General features: G+C 34.8%; 1 protein-coding gene across 4 annotated transcripts in view; it reads right to left on the reverse strand.

The window, feature by feature from the left end:
• RUNX1 (runt related transcription factor 1) overlaps positions 1–25,961 on the reverse strand; it is a 341,271-nt gene that overhangs the window by 133,788 nt on the left and 181,522 nt on the right. For all 4 annotated transcript variants that reach the window (XM_027875542.1, XM_027875543.1, XM_027875545.1 and 1 more), the window contains one exon: positions 2,303–2,341. In XM_027875542.1, coding sequence (XP_027731343.1) covers positions 2,303–2,341 — 39 coding nt within the window. The remainder of the gene's footprint in view (positions 1–2,302; positions 2,342–25,961) is intronic.

A 25,961-nucleotide genomic window follows, 5' to 3' on the forward strand; every position in this document is an offset into this window, starting at 1 on the left:
ATACTCTCTCACGTCTCGGTTCTGCGAAAGAAGATCACAGCATCTGATTTCTATGTGCTACCCCACTACACCCCTTACAATACATCACAACCCCTTTAGTTGATTTGTTCCCAGACAGGCAAAATGTGTAGCGCCGCTATTTAAGTGCTGGCCAGCATTCCACTATGCTAGGTTGTTGTGCAAATTTATCTTTGAAGATATAATTAAATCCAAAAATTGTTTAGAAATAAAGTTATTCATCTTGGAGTGGTAGACATGAACTCTGACTCCTGGATTCTTGAATCTTTTAAAAGGTACAACTGTACATACTTTGTCAGGGGAAACATGTGCTAACGGATCTTCGGAGCCCTAGGATGGCGTCCTAAAAAAGACGTAATCAAAAGGAAGGTACTCTTGAAGCAATAGCTTGTCGTCCAGGCTACAGAAGTCATACTCTTATCTCTGTTAAAGGAAAGTTTGATAATTACATGGCTGTACATACTGCATGTGTAAGTATTTTAGTGATTGGGTTTATGAGTTTCAACTGGTAATAACGAACCTGTGATCTTGGAAGATTTTTTTTCAAAGGCAAGACAAATAGAATAACAAATAATAACAATGAAAATCTTTGCTCATTTGTTCTCTGTTGGACAGTTTTGTATTTCTGTTTTCCAGGATCTACTGCTTTTGTATAATGTGCTGAGAAAATCTGGAAAACTGCTAATAATTTCTCTTCTTTTCTGGAAGCTGAAAGTGAATGGAAAGCAAGTTATCATGAATTGATTTAGAAGTGACTGGAAACTTAAGGGTTGCTAGGTTCACTATACTATGCACAAATTTCAGTAATGCAATATCACAAACAATGATATCTTTTCCATTTGAGGGGAGGTTTCGGTGAGAACACCTCAACAGAATGTAATTCCTTTCCCCATGCTCTTTAAGAAAGAAAAAAAGGGGGAAAATAATACAAAATTACCTTCTCCCCTTAAAAAACCTCCCACAAAAAAAAAATCTAACTGAAAAGACCAGAGATCTTCCTTTGGAAAAAAATAAATTTACTTCAAGTGCCTAAAAAATCAAGAATAAAAGATAACCCTGTAAACTTATTTTAGTGTCACAAGTGCTTTCAAGTTTGCTACAGGAAGAAAAAATTTTTAAAAAAGGGCTTGTAATATGGTAAAATGAATATTGCCCTACTCTGTAATAAGTAGTATGCATCTAGATAGTAGGAGCAATCATTTCCATTGAAAGCTATGAAAGTTTGTTAATGCCCTCTATAATATAGGATAAGCATCCAACTAACACTAGAAGGATATGTCAAAGATATTTTAACTCTGCTTTTTAGGAAATTTTCAAAGAAGAAATCATGCATATAGGCGAAATAAAATTTCTCTATTAACCTTAGTTTAAAATTGCTGGGTTTTCTTTTTTCTTTTTTTGTCTTTCTATGTTTCTGTCAATTTAAGTATAAAATGTTTTAAAATATTTAATTCTAGTACCAGGATTAATTACATGCATTTTATTATAGCTTAGTTGAAACATATTACAGTGGTGGATAGTCAGTGCACAAGCAAGAAGATTTTAATCTGAGTGTAATAATATAAAGGTATGATGGCACAACATCTACAGACATATACCTAAATATATAAATTGGTTTGGTTTTGAATATTAAAATATATGTTCCTCTCTGGAGTGTTTCAAAGATAATTAACTTTTAAAAAATCACATCATTATGGGGTTTCACACCTTACCCCAATGTCTCTTTTCTTAACTCAAGTATTCAGGTGTGTTGTGGTCAGTATGTACTAATTTTATTAAGAATACCCCTCATTAAGTCAATTGTGTACATAATAAGTAGCGAATTTTGAAATGGAAAAAAAATGAATCCTTTTAATCTAGGAAGGCCGAGTAAACATTCTATCCTCATTAAAATTTTGCATTGCTTAGCTTGCAATATGCATATTAAAAAAAACACATTGTTAAAATAGGTAATAAAATGTGTTCTAACAGAAGCCAAGCTTTGCATTAGACAACTTTCATACAAAGAGTCACTTAATAATAGTAGAATGCAGATGTTGTAAATGCTACAAAAATAAAGGTATTATTTAAGGTTTCATCTGAATGTTTTATATGGCATGCCACTTATGTGGAAAGTTGTTTAAAAATATTTGAATCAGCAAAAAGCTTGCTTTAATTGTTTAATTAATTGACTTGCTTTTATTTTTTATATCTAAACATGTTACATATGTGTCTGTATGATGCATTCATGTACACACAAATGTTCAGATGGATCTGAGATATAAATAATTGGAGTATTTCATACCATGAAAGTCTCTAGGAGGATTCATTCCATGCACACACTCTGAAAGAAAAGAAAATAGTGAAATAAATAAGTTATATGAATAAAATGAAAATTGCTACTGAATTTTCTGATAGTTGGTGGATTTTCTATCAAATGAATATTGCTTTCTTTTAAAGATAAGGTTTTTTTTTTTACCCCAGTGTCAAGCTTCTTAGAATTTTTAACACATGCTGTTTTTGGACAGCACTTATTATGTGATTTTTGGCAATGGAATCTCTTCAAAACATTAGTAACACATTGAATAAAAGTAGGCATGCACATATGCACATGATCATGTGTGCTTTAAGATAGTACTTTCCATTATATGTCACTGCTGAATTTTTATCTTTTTCTGGAATTATTTCCCCAGTAATCTTTATCTAATACAATGAAAATTATGTGTATTTTAAATTCATGCAACATGATAAAACCTTTAGAACCCTAGGAACCAGTGAGTTTATAGTTAAATTTAAATTTAAATATCAACATCATACAAACAGCTTAGTGAAACCTGGGAGATAGTCATCATTAGATGGATGTATTAAAAATGTTAGTGTCATTTAAAAGAAAACAACCCATAAGACCTTGAAAATAAATCTTCAAAGAGAAACATATTCATAAATCTTAAGGTCATTTACTTGTTCACAGATGATAGTGACTGTTTAGAAATATTGCTTCTCTTTGCTTTCTTTTTCTTCTTCTCCTTTGCTAGAGGGAAAAACTATTGGACTTGTACCACTTTCTTTTAGACTATGAAGATTGTCTCTCTCTGACATAACTGATATTATAAAACATTCTATGGAAGTAGCTACTGTTTTTTAAACAGAAATTTCAAATTGCATTTGGGGGAAGAGCTAAAAAGAAGGCACTAGATTGATAATTTTAGGCAAATAAGCAAAATATTTAAAAAGTTCATTTTCTTTCATTTGTTACCTATATATGCAACATTATGAATTTTCAATTACTTTTCAGGTTATACATTGTAATGAAACACAGAAAAGTGTGTTTGTATTGAAAATCCCACCTCTTAAAGGTGGTAAAAATGAGCATCTCAAGTATTTTTGTCCTAAAATTTGATGCAAATATGTGACATAGTTTTATTTTTATATCTTTTTAATGCCAACAAAATTTTACAACAAAATTAATCATGTTTTTAAATGAAGCACATATTGAATGAATAGAAATATTGCTATCATAACTACTAAGATATTATCACTAAGAGGGAATTATTTTAGATTTTCACGGACTGATTTAGATAGGAAATGGAATAGGATTCATTTCTTTGTGACTGGAAAGAGTAAACTACTCAAATGAAGGAGTGACCTATAATGAAAGATAGAAGGAATTAAATATGAATAGATAAAAGGATGCTAAAAAGGGGCAAGATTGTGGTTTATAAGTACATAAAAGGAGGTTATGAAGAAAAAAAGGGAGTGAGGTAGAGGTAAATAATTGTTCTTGCTCCTTAAGAATAATAAGATAAGAAATAACATATGGATACTGAATTCAGATAAGTTCAGTTCAGAAAGAAAGTCTGAAACATTAGGATTGACTAGACAACTGAAATGTAATTAAGAAGTACTGACACTGGAAGGATCAGCTCTGGGAAGTCCCCCACCCCCACTCCTTCCATCACCACCAAGTGACAACATGAGAAATGGAAGGATGTACAATAGTTTAAAAAAATAATGGGAGCATTGTTGAAAAGCAAGGACTTAATTGAGCAGAGCTAATAGTTCTGCGATTCTAAGCTACTTCACAAAAGCACACATAAGTCCCAAATTTTCATGGCTTTTTTTTTAAAGTGCAACACAGAGAAAGAAATATGTCAATTGTGATAGTTTTTTTCTTTGTTTTTATCTTAATGGGGTGAGTGTGGTTAGTAAAATCTATGATACATTGTCCCTGTATAGGTAATTTTGTGATAATAAAGAAAAAAAATTAGACCTTAAAAGGCTACTCTTAGTTAGGATAAATAACAAACTTGGAGATTCTACATGATTTACAAAAAGAAAAGGCAGAGAAAAAAATAGTCTAAGAATCAAGGTCTTCTGTACTTTGCCACCAAGGAAGCCAGTTACCTTAGATGTTTATAGTACACACTCACAGTGAATATATTTCTGTTAGAGGAGGAAAATGTCTACAATACTGTGTCCTTTCATTCACCTCATTTTCAGACTTTCTAAAGTAATTATCATGTCTTAGATTTCTCATCTTCCCCCTATCTTGCCTTATGATATGAATCAGGTAATAACCATAAAGTTCTTTACCACAATAGCCTCTTTATAATCATTTTAAAGTAAAACATTTACTCACTATTTTTTTTTTAGTATGAAAGTTATACTTGGAAAATTAGCTAGGTCAGATTCTGAAGCCCTGAGGAAGATCTTCAAAGAGTTTGGTAGATGAAAGCTGGTTAAGGCCAATCTGGCCATTTTGGTACATAGAATATTAGGAATATTGACTCTGTTATCTTAATTTATGTATAATATCCAATAGAAATAGTATTTCTTATTGTTTCCTATATGTATACATGAGAAGTCCACATATAAGTATATAACAAATATGTCCAAGGTAAACACATGGTCATTGGTGGTGGCCATGGTTGGGAGAGTGCTGAGAGAGTGCAGCTGAACGGACCAGGAAAAGCTACAGGTAGCTGAGCTTTGAAAGAAGTTAAGGACTTTGAGAGGCTTAGCTGAGAAGGTAGTGGATTCCAAGCATAGGAGACATAAAATTTGACAGATACATATAGTGACACTGTGCTAGGCACTGAGTAGGCAAAGACCAATTTAAACTTTCTCTGTCCCCAAGAATTTGTACTCTAAGTGGAAAATAACATGCCTTCTTTCATTGCTGTCCTTCTTACTTGAATAGGACCAAAATGATATCAGGATAGATTTGAGATCGTGTCCAACTGTGGCTGATCAGACCAATACGAGCTCAGAAGGCCCAGAAACTGGGCACAAATAGTCTGTATGAAGATTGGGATGGAGATATACAACATGCTAACAAAAGTGAATAAATGTAACACACATGCCCACCCTAAACCATCTGCCTTCCGTCCTTCCCTATTTCTACCAAATGCATCACCATCCTTCTGGTCTTTCCAGGTTTGCAGCCTCAGTATTACTGTTCACTCTCCTTCACCCCACATATCCAATGAGTTACCAAATATTTTTGTTTCTATCTTCATAACATCTTGCTTGGGTGACAGTTTCTCTTTACTCACAGAACCAATACTTTAATTCAGGCCCTTATCACCTCTCACCTAAATTATTTCAACAATTGGCCTCCCCAATTCAAATTTCTCTCCATTCCAATCAATACTCCACATAGATGCCAAAGTGATTTTCCTTAAGCTCAGAAATGACAATGTCACTCCCTTACTCAGGAAACTCCAGTGTTTCCCTATCACTTCTAGGATAAAAATATAAATTTCTCTGTTAAGCTTTTAAAGCTCTACTTAACCTGGCCCCCAACCCATCTTTTCAGATTCAATCAATGTTTCTCTCCTTCTTGCATGCTTCATTCCAGCCAAACTACCTTTCTCTCTGTTCCTCACATATGATACTCCATCTCCAGTATGCATCACTGCACTTTCCATCCCCTATGCCTGGGATGCATTCCCTCCTTTCCTCTCCCTAGTAGGGACCTCTTTCTTTAAGGTATAACTCAAGCATCATTTTCTATCTACAGACTTACCTGATCTTCCCTAAGTACTAATATTCTCTCTCCCAAACCACCTTGCATTTAACTACTTCACAAATACTTGTATTTATTCTCTTTAAACTGTATATATTTCTATATGTACTTGTAGTCTCCACAGTTTAGAATATGAGCTCCTTGTAACTATGGATTGTTTCACATTTAATATGTATTCCAAGTAACTAGCACAGTATCTGGCACATATAAGGTGCTTAACATATAATTTATTGAAAATACTTAAGAAACACGAGTACGTATGTAAGAAAAGAAATGAAGGCATATATATAACTGACATTTTGGCTGGTTGAGTGGGAGAGTGAGAAATGGCTTGAATGTAGTCTAATAGTAACAAGCATTGATATGCCAGGCACTTTGCTAGGCACTGAGGACAAAAGGACAAATACAAAAACATCCTAAGGCGTTCCCATTCTTTTAGGTGAAACAGCATGAACATATGTAAGTAAATGCTAATTATGTTCAGAGTTTGTTGTTGTTGTTCAGTTGTGTCTTACTCTTTGTGACCCTGTATGTTGTTTTCTTGGAAAAGACACTGCAGTGGTCTGCCATTTCCTTCTCGGGTGGATTGAGGCAAACAGAAGTTAAATGGTTTGCCCAGGGTCACACAGTTCATGAATGTCTGAGGTCACATTTGAACTCAGGTCTTCCTGACTCCAGGTTCAGCCCTCTATCCATTGAGCTACCTGCTCAGAGTAAATACATGGTAATATGTGGTGGTCATGGTGATGCTATACTAGTAGCTGAGGGAACTAGTAAAGTCCACAAGTAGCTGAGCTCTGAAAGAAGTTAGGAATTTCAAGAGGCTTATAAGAAGATAGTGCCTTCCAGATATTAGAGACAAACAATTCATCAGATAATTATTATAGACTCTGACTGTGCTAAGGACTAAGAAGGCAAAAGTCAATATAAACTTTGTTTCTGGTAGCTTGAAAATAACAACATACATATACGTGTAAGTAAATGTAACATATGAGTCCAGAAAACTTGTTGCTTGACTGAACCCTGAACATTTCCACAAATGGATTGCATGAGTAGATGAAATCAGTCTAAGATGGTTTATGTGCAGCCCTTCCTGAAAGTAGAAGGATGGACTAGATGAATTTTGGATTCTTTGGAATCTTCTGATTTTAAAATTCACCAGCTTCATGAGTGGGATGATAGAGACATTTCAAATTGCTATGAATATAAAATAACATACTGAGAATAAAATTCACTCAATGGCAAATTTGATACTTGTTTTTTAGTGATTGATTATATTCTGTAATATCATGACAGTGATTAATTAATTGAGCAGTGCCCATTAAGCAACACATCTTCACAGAATGGTATATGTGCCCTTTTAGTTGCGTTCTGACAGAACTCAGAATTTCACCAAAGCATCTTTTGATTGAATCAGAAATTGAAAGGAAACAACAATCATCAACAATTGAATTGCACAGCCCTATTAACCAGGATCAACACCACTAATGCATTTTCTTAGCCACACCTGAAGCCACAAGTTAATCTCATAAATTGTTTCTTGTCCACTTAACATTTCACTAGTCACTGATTGCTTAGTCTGTTCTTTGATTCTTGGGATTCTGATATATCATTTCAATAGCTTTTCCTGTTTTTTTATCCACTAGCAAAACTGCTTTATATGAAATCTCTTTTAATAGATTCTTACAGACATACAATGAGATTCATAATCTGTGGGAACAAAACTTATACTTTAAAAGGCCTTGAAAACACAGATTTTTCACAAGAATTATTAAGTTAAATATTTGTTTATCTAAAAGATGAAATCCTTCAAAAAAAAATTTGGGTGGGGAGGGTTGGTATAGGGCACACCTGCACAACTTGACAGTAGGTAGGGGCCAAAATTAAAATTGGCTAAACTTCTTCAGGCCCAGATAGGTTAGATTAGAGACTGACTGATGATGGTTGGTTGCCAAGGGTGACCTGACAAACAGGAGCTTATGCAGTGGCAACCCTACATTTTTTGCCAGTAGCCTGAAATTCTTTGGTAGGCTACAAACGGCCTGCAGGCATGGTAAAGCGCAAAAGGTATGATAGATTCTTCAAGCATAACTACTTTTAGTTCAAACACATTTAGATACAAAAAAGGAAACAGTTCCTACTCTAAAGAGCCTTACATTCTATTGAAGGAAAACAAAGTCTAAGACTATACAAAGTACATATAAAGTAATTGCCTGGAGTTGGGGTGGGAGAACCTAGTAAATGAGGCCATCAAGTGAGTAAGGCTTATTTTAGCACTGCAGTTGACTCTTCAAAGAATCAATAGAATTTCAACCTCCAATTGAAGACCTTTAAGAAAGAAGGATCTACCACCCATTCCAATTTTGGACAGTGCTAATTGTCAGGAAAAGTTCAAGAGGGGAGGACTTTGGAGATATGTGAGTTAAGAAAAATGAGAGTGTTGTGGATGTAGAATTGGTAAGACTTGGAAACCAATTAGTTAAGGGATTGAGGGAAAGTGAAAAGTCAAGGATGTTGAGAACCTGGGTGACTGGAAAGATGATTGTGACCTCAATAGATATAAGAAAGTTAGGGAAAAGGGAGGGCTTATAGGAAAAGATAATGAGTTCTGTTTTTTTTTTTTTTTAAAAATATTGAGTTTAAGATGCCTATGGCATATCTAGTTGAAAATATTTTTTCTTATAGGTGGTTAGCAGTGTGGGACTGGAGCTCAGAAATAATTTACTATGTTTCACTTGGTTAACATATAAACCTTGATACATGTATAAAAGGTATGGACTCCATTTAGCTCATGGAAATACTAAATTAAACATCCCATGCATAGAGACAGAGAATATCTATCTTATTTTTTTTCAGAAAGAGGAAAAACAGGTACTGTAGATTCTCAGTCTGATTATACTTGATGTTCTTCACTGGGTTCTTCTGCAGTCCCAAGCTGTCTCTGGGTGCGTGTTGCCCTATGCCTCACTTCTCCAAGTCCTACAGGGTAGTATCTTGACATCAAATAGCTATGAAAAATGAAAGACAGTCACTCTTTGGTACCCCTAGTTGACCTCTCCACTCTTGCAGGATGAACTATAAGCCTGTACTAAGGGGACTACAGAGTTCCCTTATCTGGAAACCAATTTATTTTATTATCATAGCATGAAAGATTTTATATATATATATATATATACACACACACACACACACACACACACACACACACACACATATATGTATATATATTCCCCCCGCATTGAGTTTGAGTTAGTAATTTTTGAGTACACATCAAGTGGCCTCTATTCAGAATTAATATAAAAATGCCATTTTGTAATTTTCTGAGACTGCTCAGCCACTTAATTATTTATCAGTGATGTTCTTTCTCTTTACTTGAGTACTATTCTGATAAAGGTCAATGTAATGATGAGTATGGTGTACATATTTGATAGATCTCTCTTCTGCTAATCTGGGCTGCTCCACAGCTAGGTTGTAGTAACTTAGCTAGGCAGGTCAACCATAGGACTCTTCAACTGTTACTATTAAGCTGGGCTCTTCCTCTGTTCAGCTGGGCTCACTCCTTGATGATGGCTATAGATATATAGTCTTTGAGATTTCCAACTTCAGGCTCAGTTGAAGTTTTATTCTGCTTTAGAAAGGGCAGAAAACCCTCCCTCCCAGGCATCAAGTGGCAATGAAGAGAAGTATATTCCTTCCACTCTACTCCACTTTCCAGGCAGGAGGTGACAGTATGAAGAGAGGTAGTGCAGAGAGCTATGGTCTATCTTTAAAACAGCTCTGAGGGTACTTTCTTTGACCAACACTTTCTGGTTCAGAAATTGGTATTCATACTGTTTATCTCTAAGTTTATCACTAAATCATCATTTAACCTAACTTATAACTTTGTGGGTATTCATGTCACTGTGAAATAGTCTGTTACTCAATCTTTTCTGCTCTTCTTCTTGTAATATCAATGTATGGATTTTCACTGTGAATGGTTGTAGAATAGTGACCCTCCCTTCCTACTCCTCCTCTTCTGGAGTTTTAATCAGCTGTAACAAGTTTCTTTTTCAGCCTAAGGGTAATATGACCTTTTCCTCTTATATCTCAGTGTTGAAGTTTAGAGGTTTAGGGGTGCTGGGACCCCAAAATCACAACATACAAGTGTTGCCCGAAAGAATTTGACCCAAGCCTTCTTTCAGCCAAAGACAGGGTTTATTAGAACATCTGCCATACTGGCCAGACTCTTAAGGAATCTGAACATTACTGAGCTATTGGCTGGATTATAAGAATCTGAGCACCTTAATCGAGACAAGATGGACCTTATATACGGAAAGACTGTGAGAGGGATCTAGAAGTGCCAAATAATTTGAGGTGACTGGATGAGGGGTCTAAGAAAGATCTGGAAGGGAGTGGCCAGTAAACTGGGGTGAACAGAACACCAGGGACTTGGACCACATAGCCAAAGGAGAACAGAATCTAGATAGGATTAAGGGTGGGAAGTGGCTAGTGGCAATTGGGAGGTAACAGAACAGAATCTAGAGTCTAGGTGTAGCAGAAATGAAAGGCCAGACGATAGGACTATAGTCAGGTGAACTCCAGAGATTTGGCCAGGTGGGAAAGTCCAGGGTTTTTCCTTTTTGGGGTTCAGATCCCAAAGACATGGTCTTTTCCTTTCAGGGGTTCAGATCCCATCCCCATCATCAGCATGAAAGTTATTAAAATAAAAATAGCTCACAGCCTCCAATTAGGAAATTTCTCATTCTGAGAGTGGTTTGGGTCTCTGCCCTAATTAAATCTTTGTATATTTCTAGTTACCCTCTGGCCTCTTTAAATTTGGGACAAAAATCAGGAAATTTTTAGGTAAGAGATGTGATCAGAGTATATTATAGTATCAGTTACTGAACAGGCATGAGAAGGAAAAGTTAGGGAATGATCAGACCTTTTTTGGAACTTTCCTCAGTCCTCAAAGAAGTGCATACAACCAGTAGCTTCAGTCCAAGGCTTTTGCTCAGAGATGCCTTTAGAAGCTAAATGACTCTCTTCCATCTGTCCCTTTGCTACCTAAGCTCAGCCCTCCTTTCATTTTCTGCTTCCAGTCTTTCCTTTTCATTTCTTTCATTTGTTTACCCTGTAATGTTAATTCTGGATCAGCTTCTAAAGACCTGGACTTCTTTGAGCATGGTCCTTGCTGCTATTCAGTTCTTGAATTCCTTCCTTCCTCAATATACACATCTTAAAGATTTCATGTATCTCTTTAAGAATTCTCAGACATTATTACCCCTTTGTCTTCTGGCTCAAAAATTGTGATAGTCTTCAATTGTTTTCAGGGCTGAAAGGGCAATGTTTGTCTCTCTGAACTACAGATCCCAGGATGCCAGTGGGTTTTTAAAAGCCCCTATGACATTCCTCCCTGGAGTTTGGAATATTGTAGTCCCTTACAAAATTGGCTGTGATAAACTTAATATAAAACATTTATCAAATAATCATAAAACAATTCTAGGTTTCTTAATTCCCAGGTTATTAACTCTAAACTTCTCCAGTTATATTCAAGTAAGTAATTTCACAGAACGCTGAAGTACACTTTGCCCTGGGCAAGTGAATTTTCTCTGCTGCTGCTTTTTCAGTACTTTTCATATACAAGTCTCCCATTTGCTTTTATTTTTACCCTTTCAATGTTCAAGTGTCAAAATCTAAAAAGGCCTTACAAAAGCATGGGGTAAGGAGATTCCTTTGAGGTCACAGTGATGGGGTTGGGATCTGGGTCCCAGAAAGGAAAAACCCTGGACTTTCCCACATGGCCAAATCTCTGGCATTTGCTTGAGGCTATAATCCCATCAACTAGCATTTCATTGTGGCTACACCCAATCTCCCCTCCATTGTTTTACCTCCCCATGCCCCCCTCCTGCCATTTCCCATCCTTAATCCTAGCTAGGCTCCATTCTCCCTTCACCATGAGGTCCAGGTCCCAGGAGTTCTGTTCACCCCAGCTTACTGGCCACTCCTAGGTCCCTCCCACAGGCTTTCTGTTTATAAGGTCCACCTTGTCTCCATTAAGATGCTTAGATTCTTATAATCTAGCCACTGCTCAGATTCGTAAAATCTAGCCACTGCTCAGATTCTTATAATCTAGCCACTGCTCAGATTCTTAAAATCTAGCCACTGCTTAGATTCTTATAATCTAGCCAATAGCTTACCAATGTTCAGACTCCTTAAGAGTCTGCCCAATATGACAGATGTTCTAATTAACCTTCTCTTTGGCTGAAAGAAGGCTTGGGTCAAATTCTTTTGAACAGGACCCATGCATTGTGATTTTGGGGTCCCAGGACCCCTGAACCCCTAAACCGCATCAACAGCATTAAGATCTGGAAGACATCTTAGAGGTTATTTCCTTTAAGTTGTCACTGGGGCCCAGAGTGGTTAATCAACTTGCCCAAGGCTGCATAGGTAGGAAATTTTGAAGTCAATTTAAAAATCCCATCCAGTGATTCTATTTCCAGGGATACTTTGACTAGATTGCAATTGTAGGGTCCTTGAGAACCTACTGAAATGTTACGTTTTCATAAAGTCAACAAATCAGAGACTGTAAGAGATGTAATAAAATAACTTTAACCATTCACTTGACCCTTCCATCACTAGAGTATGGCACAATTGAAATAACACTAACTCTGGAGTCAAAATGTTTTAATTAGTTTAAATCCCAATTCTTGTTATTATTTGTGTGACTTGGGCAAGTCATTTAACTTGCTTGAGTCTTGCTTTCCTTATCTGAAATGAAGGCATTGGACTTCTTACTCTAAATCTATGATCCTTTGAACCTATAAACCTAAGCCTTAGTTTGCTCATTGAAGAAATAAATCTTCTATCCAGCTATATTTTTACAGCACCTGACACTTAAAATACAGGTTCCATTCATTTGGAATTTTTGACAACTCAATCTATGCTAGGACTAACGGTTTACCTTAATAGTACTTATGGAAGTGTGGCACAATAGAAAGAATTTTGGACCTGGAATTAGGAGAGATTTGGTTTTGAGACTTGGTTCTGATTCTTCTTAGCTCTTTAACCTTTGCACAATCATTTAATCTCTCTAAGCCTTAGTTTCCTCATATGTAAAATGGGGATAATATCACTAGTACATACTTGAGGGTTGCTTACTATAAGTACAAAGCACTATAAAAATGTCAACTAATATTATTAAGAAGAAAAGTTTTGCTAAATTCCTCTGGAGGTGGGCTAGAGAATGAAAGGTATAAATTTAAGCCACTTAAGGGATAAACACATGTTCAGGACTTCAGATTGTTTTATAAGTAGTGATTTTACTTTTCTCTCAAACAAGCCACCAAAGGACCATATTTAGCAATGCTTTTACTGATTTTGACAGATTCACCCTAGCTACTCCAAACCAATGAAGTTTTTCTTACACCCCCCCACACATTTACGTATATATGTATACATGTATTCTGATATAAGGTAAGAATATATTTACATCAGACTAAGAATAATTTAGTTAGATTTCTTTAAGATGAAGGTGTTTACTATTTACTAATATTTATTATTTTAAAAATGTTACTTTACTATATGTGCCTATACTAGTTTGGGCTTAAAAGTTTTTTTTATTATTACTATTATTAAATGCATTTAAATGCACATAATTTAGATGCATATAATATCTGTCTTCAAAAGACCTCAAACTCAGTAAGCCAGTCAGTCAGTCAATAAATATTTATTAAGTACTATTATGTTCCAAGCACTATGCTAAGCATTGGGAATACAAAAAGAGGCTGAAGAGAATCCCTGCCATCTAGGAACTCACAATCAAATGGAGGAGGCAACAAGCAAATGCCTGTGTGCTGGGAAAGCCTTCCTGTAGAACCTAGGATTTTAAGTGGTACTTAAAGGAAGCCCTTTAAGCCAAGCAAAAGTAGAGGGAGAAAATTCCAGATGTGGGAGACAACCAGAGAAAATGACTGCAGGCAGAGATGGAGTATCAAGTTCATGGAATGCAAGGAGGCCAGTGTTACCAGATTACTAGATTAATATAGATTCATTTCTTGGTAAATATCCACTGGCTTACATATATACACACATATATGTATATGTGTATATATATATAATATATAATGTATGCTTTACACACACACACACACACACACACAAACACATATCTGCAGAAAGACATTCATCCTATAGAAGAGTAAGCTAGACACCATAGATCAAACCTTACTTTTATACCTTCCTGATTTGAGGAATTTGACAAAAAGATGAAGAGAATAAATGAAAAATGAGTAAGTATCCATTAAATTTCATCACTGTCAATAGTTTAATGAGATAGTACTTTGAAAGTCACAATGGAGCTTTAGTTAACTGATTCGGTCATTTCTAAAGCCAAATAAGCTATACAATTACCAAATCTCCATTTCCCATTGTGTTATATGGACACAGCTAAAAAGATAAAACATATTGTGGTGTCTTTAAAAGCGGACAACAGAATTTGGTTTTAAAAAAGTGAACAAATTTGTATGATTATCATACCTTTTTGAGAATTTATGAACTGATTATTCTCCACAAAATTATTAAACTTTCATATTGTATCATGAACCAATGAATAAATGCTTAAACTAAAAATTTAGCAGTTTTAGATGATAAACATGTTTGTTAATGTTAACTGATTAAATATATGTGTACATATATGAATATTATATATAGATTTGTATCAGAGCTGTTAACATTTGAATCTATCAGATATAATATATTAGTAGAAATATAAAATGTTAAAAGTAGAATTAAGTAGAATATATTAAAATTAAGACAATTATGTAATATTTATAAATTATTAGTTAAAAAAAGTTAACATGCCACACACTTACTGGAAACTTAAAATCTTGTTTATAATGAGGGAACATCTTTTGAAAGTTGTTTGAGACATCCTAATGGGTTTAAAAATAAGCCAAAATGAGGAGAGCACTAACGTTAGAGTCAAAGGAACTGTGTTAAAATTTTACTTCTGACATACTACATGCTTAACCTTAGGCAAGCCATTTACCCTCACCAGGCCTCAGTTTTCTCACCCTTCAATTGTAGGGGTTGGATTAGATAGCCTGAAAGGTTACCAACTCCAACTCAAAATCTATTGCCCTACTATTTTACTATTTTCATATAATAATTTTTTTTCACTTGTGAACTGTATTAAAATAACTTAAATAGAAATATTCTATGGAAACAAATAGAATTTAACCATTAACACATGAAACAAATTCTGCTGCTTCTGGCAAAAGAAATTTCTCCTTTTCATATCAGTTCACTTTTTATCCGAGGTAAAAAGGAATATGTGCTTAAAATGAGGAGAGAGCAATTAGAACACAGAAATATGCTAAATGAAATGTTTTTGAGGAATAGATATTACATAACATTTGGTTAATATAACATTTTGTATTTTGATGTTTAATATAAATAAAAGAAAAAAGTCATACTAAGTACATCATTTGAAGAAATTGAACATTATTATTCTGAAAGACTTGGTATAAATACTTGGCATGTTTTTATATAAGCTGCATTGTGAGTTTTTAAAGCATTATCTCACTAAACTATCTGCAGTGATGAAATTTAATGGATAATTGCCAATTCTTCACTTTCTTCGTCTCTTTGCAGATTTCTTGAAGTTAGGAAGAGATAGAAGTAAGGTTTGGTCTACGGTGTCTAGCTTAGTCTTCTACAGTATGAATATCTGTCTACAGATGTATGTATATATGTATACACACATATAATATATAGCCAGTAAATATTTACTAAGAAGTGAATATATATATGAATATATCTAGGGCAACTAGTGGCACTGAACTAGATTACTGAACCTGTAGTCAGGAAGACCTGACTTCAAATATGGCCTCAAACACTTACTAGCTGTGTGACTCTGAGCAAGTCATTTAACCCTGTTTGCTTCAGTTTTCTCATTTGTAAAATGAGCTGGAGAAGGAAATGAAAAACCACTCCAGCATCTTTGCCAAGAAAATCCCAAATGATGAATCAGACATGACTGAAATGATTCAACAACAACAACAACAATGTACATAAATATAAAAGACAACCAGATGAATAGATAATACCCTAAATAAAATATGTACTTGGTAATTGAACTAAGATTGAACTTCTGACCAATGGGTTCATTGATGCTCAAGCTATTGTAATGCAAAAACATTTTCATGACATCTTTAACACAAAGAATTCAAGGAATGTGAGGAAGTACAAAGAAGAAAACCTCATTTGTAAAAGCATTTTCAATATTCTTAACATCTGCAACACTCTCCAGTAGTTGACACTTTTTTTAATGGGCTATATGGATAGTTCTTCTGTAAAAAGCATTTCCCTTTGAAAAATTTTAATGTTAGTTAAAAACTTACAACAAATTTTAAAATCTAGTGACACAAAGCTCCATAGATCCAATTCCTTATAGATATTTTTTAATGGTAGAAATGATATAACATTCTTCAAACAAAAATCACTTAAATTCATTGCCAACAAGTTTTCCCAAAGAAATTGAACAACAGAAGGTTCAAGTAGAAGCAAGAATAAAACTTTACCTAAGATACCAGTGGCAGCTCCATTTGTTCTTATGAAACATGTAGCCCAAGACAAGGGAGATGATATGCCAAACTGCTCGTGGTTCATGATTTAACTGAATAATAGTCATGCAGGGGTCATACACTACAGACGATGAACATATACTAAACCAGACCTGGGAGAAGCTCCTCTCTTTCACTTCACTCTCTCACTGCCTAAGAAATCATTATTTAACACAAGCAAATTGAAAAATGACATGTAGTGATGCTTAATATGGGTTTCATCTTTTTCCTTCACTGACCAAACTCACAAGAGAATTTACCTTTTTTCTTTTTTGCCTCAGGCATATATAGGCTGGAAATTTTCATATAGCTCCCAAAATGCTTTTTATCCCTCCTCTCCACAATTAGAGTAAAAATGGATTAAGATTTCCAGTTAACCCATTTGATACTAGAAAAGAAGATGGAATTGAGTTGTGTTTAAAATGGTTCATCACTTTTAAGCTTAATTTATTTTCTCCTGGGCATCAGACCTTTTCAGATTTGGGTGGGATTTATTATGCTCTCCTAGGAAGATTTTTTTTCTCTCCCAATTAAAACCTCATTGCTTGAAGAAAACAGCATAAAAAAAGGTGATACTAGTTGGTACCACTGTTCCCTATTTTGTCTTTGCATTTTGTCTTTGTCTTTGTTTTGCTAAAAGAATGTCTCTTCTACTATGCTAACAAATCAATTCTTACATGTAAAATCAATTAGTTCTGGTATAAATTGAAGTAGAAAGTTGTACTGAAGCAACAAAATATATAGATTCCCATATACACAGGGGGTGTAGCACAAAGGGCATTTTTTTCTTGTTTGCTATTAAGTTTGGAATTTTAAAATTTTGAAAAGATTTGAAGTTTAGGGATAATGTAGATGTAAGATATTATATCTTTAATACATGAACAATTTGTTCAAAGAGGCAGAAAGAATACTTTAAATAAGCTTGGGAAGAGAATAAGGCAATGCCCCTTTCATAGGTAAATAGTTTGGCAGCTAAAAAAAGATTGAAAAATAACTTTTGTTTAATAAAAACTGCTAAAAATCCATGTGTAAAAAAGACATGAGCAATTTGGTAGCCATAAGGGTCAGAAAATGAACTTTCACACTATTTTATTTAAAGGCTTTAATCACCTTGTAAATCATATATGGTGATGCATTCTTCACATGAAGTTTGCAACTGAAAAGGGCAGGGGAAAAAGAACCTTTATGTACTAAAAACTTATAAAATTCAAGCATGAAGAAATATAGTTTTCAGAGATGCAGAATGTTAAGAGGAATGGCATTGTCATTCCTCAACTAATTTTCCTTTTTTTTAAGACTTATGTTAAAGCTGACAAAATGATCAATTAAATCACTATTTGAAAACTATGTGAAGATTCAGTAAGGAGTATTTTGTGATAAATGGTTTATGAATTTTTGCTTTATCAAGGAAAGATGTGTCACTAAATTCCTGGAAGCTCTAATTTGAGCCATTGAAAGCAGTGAAAAACCTGAGTGGAGTGGTGAAGTAATGGACTGGAGTGAAAAACTGTATAAAAATAATAACTCAGTAGACTGTGGAAAAGCCAGCTCTGAGGGAGCCATATGAACAAACTCTGGCTGGCTGAATAAAGGCAGAAGCACATTGGAAGACACCTCTTGACTTTTAGCATCATCAACAATTTGAGAGAAGTGAAGCCTGTCCAGGAGCCCATTGCTCTCTTCTGCCCCCTCTGGTTTGGGAGGAAAAAGCAGAAAAGGGAAACTCAAGCCGATTCCCTGTTGGATTGGCTGACAGATAAATGGATGAAGCTGAATTCTGGTGAGTGAAGGATTGGTTGTGACCTCATTTTAAAAATAGTCCTGCACTAAGGAACTCCACAAGATTGTCTGAGAATTGTTTCACTGATAAATTGATGAATAAAAAAGAGGGGATGCTGGGAAAAGAGAAAGTGTGAAAGAGAAGTGAAGAGGGAAAGGATCAGAAGATGCAATATAGCTGGAATACTTTCTTCAAAAGTGGGAGAAAAATGGAGAACAGAATTGAATAGCCTCATTGAGCTCAGTGAATTTGGCAAGGATGAGAACATTTTCATGGAGTGGTTTTGTTACTGTGCATGGAGCAGAAGATACATGTGTTTTTAATATAATGTTCTGTCTTGTTTAATTGTTAAAGGAATTCCAGGTAATTTCTTTCTGAAGTGTCACAAAGAATGGCCAAAGATCAGTTCATCTTCTAATAGGTGGCCCAAAAAGAGAATACTGCAATGATAACCCTAGTGCCTCCTTTAGTATTCTAGAACTTGGATGGATAAATATTTTAATGACTTATGTAAGATGGCACTTAAAGCATAGAACTAACCTCATTTTGGGTTGAAGCCCATATCCTGATGGTTTAAATATAAAACACATTAAAGTTTTGTTTTTGCTTTTTAATTTAGAAAGCCTGATCCATTTACAGGAGAGATTATTGGTGAAGGGACTAGTCTATGTAGGCTCTATAATTTAAGGGAGAAAATACTATGCAAATAGGTGTCTCTATGTTGCCGTCAGTATTTATTATTTATTGAAGGTCAAGGGTGATGGATAGGAGGTAAATTTTTAACCAAACAAAGGAGAGAAGGGATTGCAAAAGATTTTAAAAAATAGATAATTTTAATTACATGAAATTGAAAAATGTTTTTCAAGAACAAGATTACTGCAACTGTGGGTGAAGTGGCCAACTGGGAAAAAATCTTTGTATCAAATATCTCTGAAAAAAGTCTGACATTCAAGATATTTAGGAAAGTGACACACACATATATTTCTCTCTCCATAAAAATATGTAAGTATATATGTGTAGGTGTGTATATATACACATATATAAATACATAAATATATGTGTATATTTGTATATGTGTATATAGATAGATAGATATCCATTCTCTAACAAATAGTCAAAGGATATCAGCAAACAGGTCTCAAAAGGAGAATTTCAAACCATTAACAGCTATATGAAAGAATATCCCTATCACTAAGAATAAGAAATTCAGATTAGAACTTCTCTAAAGTTTTACCTCACACCCAGAAAACTGGGAAAGAAAACTAGAAAACAAAATACAGGAATAGTCAATGTTGGAGGGGTTAAGAAAAGATTAGAACATACTTAGTCAATCCATAATGGAAAACACTTTATAATTACTTGAAGATGTTTACCAAAATATCTATACATTTGACACAAAATTTCCATTGCTAGGCATATACCCCAAGGCGGTCAACTGACAAAAAGAACGATCTCAAAATGTTTATAGCAGCATTGTTTTTTGTAGCAGCAAAGAGCTAGAAACAATGTACACATTCCTGGATTAAGAAAATAAAAATATTGTGGTTCGAGAAAGTTAATGTTAATACTGTTATTAACAAGGATGTTAATACTGTAAGAAGTTATGTATATGAAGAATACCAAGAAAAAAATGGGAAGATATATGAAATGACAGAAGATGTAAACAGAGCCAAGAAAACAACATAGGTAATCACTACAATTATGTAAATAGAACAACATCAAAACAATTGAAATTGAATTCTGTCAAATTATAATTATCCAAAGAAGAGATCTAAGAAAGTTCCACTTTCTATTCCTTTATAGAGGTGGGGAATTACAGGAGTGGAACACTGCTATAATGCCTGACTTTTTTTGATATGTCAGTGTGCTGACATTTTTTACCCTTCTTTTATTTTTTGTTATAAGTTATTGCTCTTTGAGAAGGGTGAGTTGGAAGGATATGTTGGAAAATAGTGATATAAAACCAAAAGTTCTTAATAAAAAATTTTAAATCAATTGAGGATAAAGTAAGAGTCATACACATCAAGACCATTCCATAGTCCTCGTGTAGTGTATTGGAAAGGGCATTAAACCTGAAGGCAGAGGATTCAATTGTACGTCCTTCCTTGACCTTAGTTTCCCCATCCGGGGACAGTGTAGGGGTTGGATCTGAGTGTTGTGATGCCTATAAAAGGACTTGGCTCCAAGGATGATATTTTCCCCAGTTTACACTGTTGGTGGGCTCTCTGAGGAAGAGGAGTAGAGAGTGGTAGAAGAATACAGCTCAACACATTAAAATTTCAGGAAAGAATAAGATGGTCAGAACTAGTATTTAACTAAAATTTTAAATTACTAAAACCAATCAGGAAAAATCTATTTAGAAAATGAACTCAATGTGCTTAAGTTTCCTTATCTGTCAAATGAATACAATTATTTCCCTCAGGGTTCTTATGAATATCAAATGAAATAAAAAATGTAGAAGGCTATAAATGTAAGTTTTACATATAAGCCATGAAGACACTTTTTTTGAAGTCTATTTTTTTTTGGAACAGCATAAAATTTTAGTACTTAAAGAATTTTTTAAACATATTTAAGCAAACAAAAATCCAGCTTCTCTTCCTACCACCTCCTCCCTCCCCTCCTTCACAAAGAAAGAAAAACAAAATCCCTATTACAACAGGTATAGTCAAGAAAAACAAATTAATGCATTGGCCATGTCCAAAGAAAAAGAAAAGTCTCTGTCTATACCCTGATCCATCACCTCTTTATCAAGAGGTGGGTAGCGTATTTCATCACTAGTTCTCTGGAATTGTGGCTGGTCATTAAACTGATCAGGGCACCTAAGTCTTTCCTTCTTTTTTAAGTTTAGTCTGTGTTATTAACATCTTATCCATTAATTTTTAAGCCAATCAACAAAACAAAGAGTAAAGCTCTGATTTGTAGCTCATACTGATTTCTGAGATATAAATGCACATGCTGAAAATTTAACAGTCCACAAACTGGTTTCAGCACACTCCTAGATACACTCCTCTTACACTCTTATGACCAATTCATTTTATTTTACTTTAAGCACTTAATTTTTTTAAAATTTTCAATTTCAAATTCTTTCCCTTTCTCTACCTCTCCCTCATTCATCAAGAAGATAAGAAATACAATACCCATTAGGCATATGAAGTAATGCAAAATATATTTCCTGCATTAGTCATGTTACCAAATAAATAATAAAGCAAGAAAAATAAAGAAAGTGAAAAATATGCTTCATTAGTTCTCTTTCTGGAGGTGGATAGCATTTTTCATGATGAGTCTATTGGAATTGTTATGGATCATTGCTTTGACAAGAGTTACTACTTCTGCTGTTATTGTGTACATTGTTCTCCTGGTTCTGCTCAGTGTACTTTGAATCAGTACAAATACATCTTTCCAGTTTTTTTTAAACTATCCACTTCATCATTTCTTACAGCAAAATAGTATTCCATCACAATCATGTATCATAACTTGTTCAGTCATTCCCCAATTGATGGGTATCCCTTCAGTTTCCAATTCTTTGCCACCACAAAAAGAGCTTCTATAAGTACTTTTCAATGTATGTATCCCTTTCATTTTCCTTTGATCTCCTTAGGAGTATAGACCTAGTAATTATATTGCTGGGTCAAAGGGAATGCATGGTTTTATAGCCCTTTGAACATAGTTCCAAACTGTTCTCCAGAACGATTGGACTAGAAAACCTAAATGTTTCAGAGTTGTTTGTCTCTACAATATTGTTGTCATTGTATAATTTTTTTTCTCTTGGTTTTGCTCACTTCACTCTGCATCAATTCATATAAGTCTTCACAGGTTTCTCTGAAATCATACCCTACATCATTTCTTACAGCACAATAGTATTTCATTACATTATAATGTCATGACTTGTTCAGCTATTCCCCAATTGATAAGTATCCTTTCAGTTTCCAATTCTTTGGCACCACACAAAAGAGCTGCTACAAATATCTTTGCTAACCCTTAGGATTTGTTTTGCTTTGAACTAATCCCTCCTTTAATTTAACCTCCCTCTAATTCCACTCCCCTTCTTTTCTCTCCTTTTCCCTTTTTGAATTAAATGTATTTCTACACCAATTGTGTGGATATGTGTATTATTTCCTTTTTACAAGTACAGATGAGACTCAGGTTTAAGTGTCACCCACAGCCTCTACTCCCTCCTTATTTGCATAGACTTCTACTTGCTCTCCCCACCCAATTATATGTGATAATTTTCCCAATCTTCTTCTACCCTCTGCCCACTGCCTTAGTATTCCTCTTTCCTTCCCTTTCCATTCTTTGAAGTACATCCAAGCATAACACAAAACCATTCCTAGGCCCTCTCTTTCTCATTAGAATTCTTCCATGATTCCTGATGATAATTGACTTCTGAGAGGACACATAAATCATCTTCCCATATTGGAATGTAAATATTTTATCCTTATTTAATCTTATATAATTGTTTGCTCATCTTTACCTTTTTATTTTCTCTCAATTTGTGTTTATACTTCAAAGTTTCTTTAAAGCTCTAATCTCTTAATCAAGAAAGTTTGGAAGTCCTCTATTTCATTAAAAATCCATTTTTCCCCATGTGGGATTATACTCAGTTTTTCTGGGTAAACTGTCCTTGATTTGTAAGTCTATATCCTTTGTCTACTAGTATATAATATTCTAAGCTCTCTGTTCCTTTATAGTGCTGGCTGCTAAATCATCTGTGATCCTGACTGTGACTCATCAATACTTGATTTCTTGCAGCCTTTTTTTAAATTTTTTGACCTGGAAACACTGGATTTTGGGAAATTTTCATTTTGAGGTTGCTTTTAGAAAATGATCAGTGGCTACTTCCTATTTCTTCTTTGCCCTCTGGTTCTAATAGATCTTGTCAGTTTTCTTTTATGATTTCTTGAAATATGCTGTTTAGAGTCTTTTTTTTTTGGTCATGGCTTTCTTGGAGTATGATTTTTAGAAAAATATTTTATTTTTCCTCAGTTACATGTAAAGACAATTTTTAACATTTATTTAAAAAAATCGAGTTCCAAATTTTCTCTCTCCCTCCCTCAACTCTTCCCTCCCTGAGACAGTAAGCAATTTGATGAAGGTTATACATATTCAATCACGCAAAACATATTATCACATTAGTCATAATGTGAAAGAAGACACAGACCCTCTCCCCCACAAAAAAACCCATAAAAATACAAAAAGAAAAATAGTATGCTTCAATCTGCATTCAGACTCCATCAGTTCTTTCTTTAGAGGTGGATAGCAGTTTTTATCTCAAGTCCTTTGGGATTATCTTGGATCATTGTTTAGCTGAGAATAGCAAAGTCATTCACAGTTGCTCATCAAAGTACAATGATTTTTAAATGTTCTCTCCCTGATCTGTTTTCTAGGTCACTTGTTTTTGCTATGAAATACCTTACATTTTCTTATATTTTTTTCAATCTTTTGCTTTTGTTTTGATTTTTGTTGTTGTTGTTGTTTGGAGATGTCATTATCTTCTATTTGTTCCATTCTATTTTTCAGGAAGCTTCTTGTGTGGGTCTAAGTGTTAATTCCCTATTCATGTCTTTCTTCCATAGTTTGCATTTATTTTCAATTTTTCCCTCTCTAACTCTTTCATTTAAGTTATTAAAATTTTTTTTATACTCTTGCTTCCTTTCTGCCAGGAAATCTAGTCAAATCTTTGCCCAAGCTGTGTTTTTCTTTGAAGCTTTGATTGTAGATCTCTTGGTGTCATTCTCATTTTTGAGGTTTGTGTCTTGAGTGTTCCAGCTATCATAACAGTTTTTTATGATGGGATTCTTTTTGTTTGTTTCTTTGCTTATTTGTTTGTTTGGTCATTTCTTCTAGCCTACTTTCTGACCAGATTTTTCATTAGGCCAGCACTTTGCATAATTCTGGAGGTATCTGAGATGTTCCTGTTGCTTTCTTGGGGTATTGAGTGCTGAATTATTCCAGGAACTCAGGGACAGCTTAAGGTGGGGACAAGCAAGCTTTAATGCTCCCAGAATGACCTGATCCAGGTCAGAGTCTGATTACTGGCCTCCTTGTCTGAGCTCTACAAGTTCCTGACCTGGGTTTGGGTCTGAGCAATACATCTGTGGGTTTACCTCTCATTAGAGGTCCTGTCGACCTCTGCTGGAATTAGCCACAATCCACCAGCTAGAAAGCTCTGATGGTTCAGAGTTTAGAGAAATGCAAGCTCCCTTTTGATCTGGCATTTCTGCCCTTCTCATTCTGCCATAAGACTCATAATGAACATTAACTGAGACCACCACTGTCTACTTCTGGGGCCAGAGTCCTACATCTGCTACTTGCTTTTGAACTAGCTCCTTGATTACCACATAGCCTGTGGCCTGCAACCATCCCTTACCAGGAACACTACTCTGAGGCACCGATTCCCTTCTCTTCAGTAAGTACACAGCTTCTCCCTGCTCTGGAACAATTATTCTTGGCTAGACCCATACCCAGTGTCGGCAGATGGTCCTGTGTCCCTATGCTGACCTGAGCTGGAAAAATGAATCACTGTGACTTTTTTTTCTTGGCTTTTGGATCAGGACTCAGTCTGGTGTATTTTCTAGATCCGTTTGGAGGAGTTATGGGGAAGAATTTGGCTGGACTTCTTCCTGCTACTCAGCCATCTTGGCTCTATCTCCATATTAACAGAATTTTAAATAACTAGGGCTTTTGACTTCCAGCCCAGTAGTCTTGCCACCATAACTTGCATCTCTCATTAAGTTATATTTGACTTTCTTCCCTTCTAAAGAAATAAGCAGACCTACTCATATATCACATGAAATTTTACTTATAGGAAAAAGTATAAGGTGAAAAAGTCCATATTCATTATTTTCTCCTTAAAATAGGTTTACTGATTAGAATCATAGAATTCTGGCTACACACACACACACACACACACACACACACAATTTCAGTGACTAACTTGTAAATTTCAAAAACAGATAACAAAGTTTCATTAAAATCCTCCAGAAATATTACAATAAAACTCCAGGAAGAATGTTACTGATCTCTTGCCTGAAAAGTATATCTGCAACAAGCTGTTTTCAGATTTTACAAGGAAGCAAGAAGGTAAACTGTCTCATTTCTTTCCTTCATGGGCTAAAGTGAAAGTAAGGAGGGCCTGGGGAGAAAATAAATATGGACTGAAATAACTTTATAAAGAAGTTTCTTAAGAAAAATAAAGTCAAAGATAGACATGGCTGAGGCAGCACAAATATTTCCCAACTTTATGTTGTAACATTATTTAACTGTCACTAAAGGACTAGGGGGAGGGGAACGGAGATGATCAGCAAATATTTCATCAGCTATGCAGCAAGGTGTTTCCTGGGCTTTGCAGACACAGTGGTTGGTTGAAGGTGCAATCACTCCTCTGGTGGAGGCCAGATAAAGCATTCGCCCCACCAACTACTATCTTTCAATGCAGAGACTGTTGATAACATTATTTCACCCCATGCTGTTGAAGCCTTGCTTTCCCAATTTGCAGATTACTACAGAGTTCTGTGCCTTATGATCTTTCTCCAAATGTATTTTGCATTGTTCAGTA

The sequence above is a fragment of the Vombatus ursinus genome, unplaced genomic scaffold (assembly GCF_900497805.2).
Source record: "Vombatus ursinus unplaced genomic scaffold, bare-nosed wombat genome assembly UNPS02014809.1, whole genome shotgun sequence".
NCBI lineage: Eukaryota > Metazoa > Chordata > Mammalia > Diprotodontia > Vombatidae > Vombatus > Vombatus ursinus.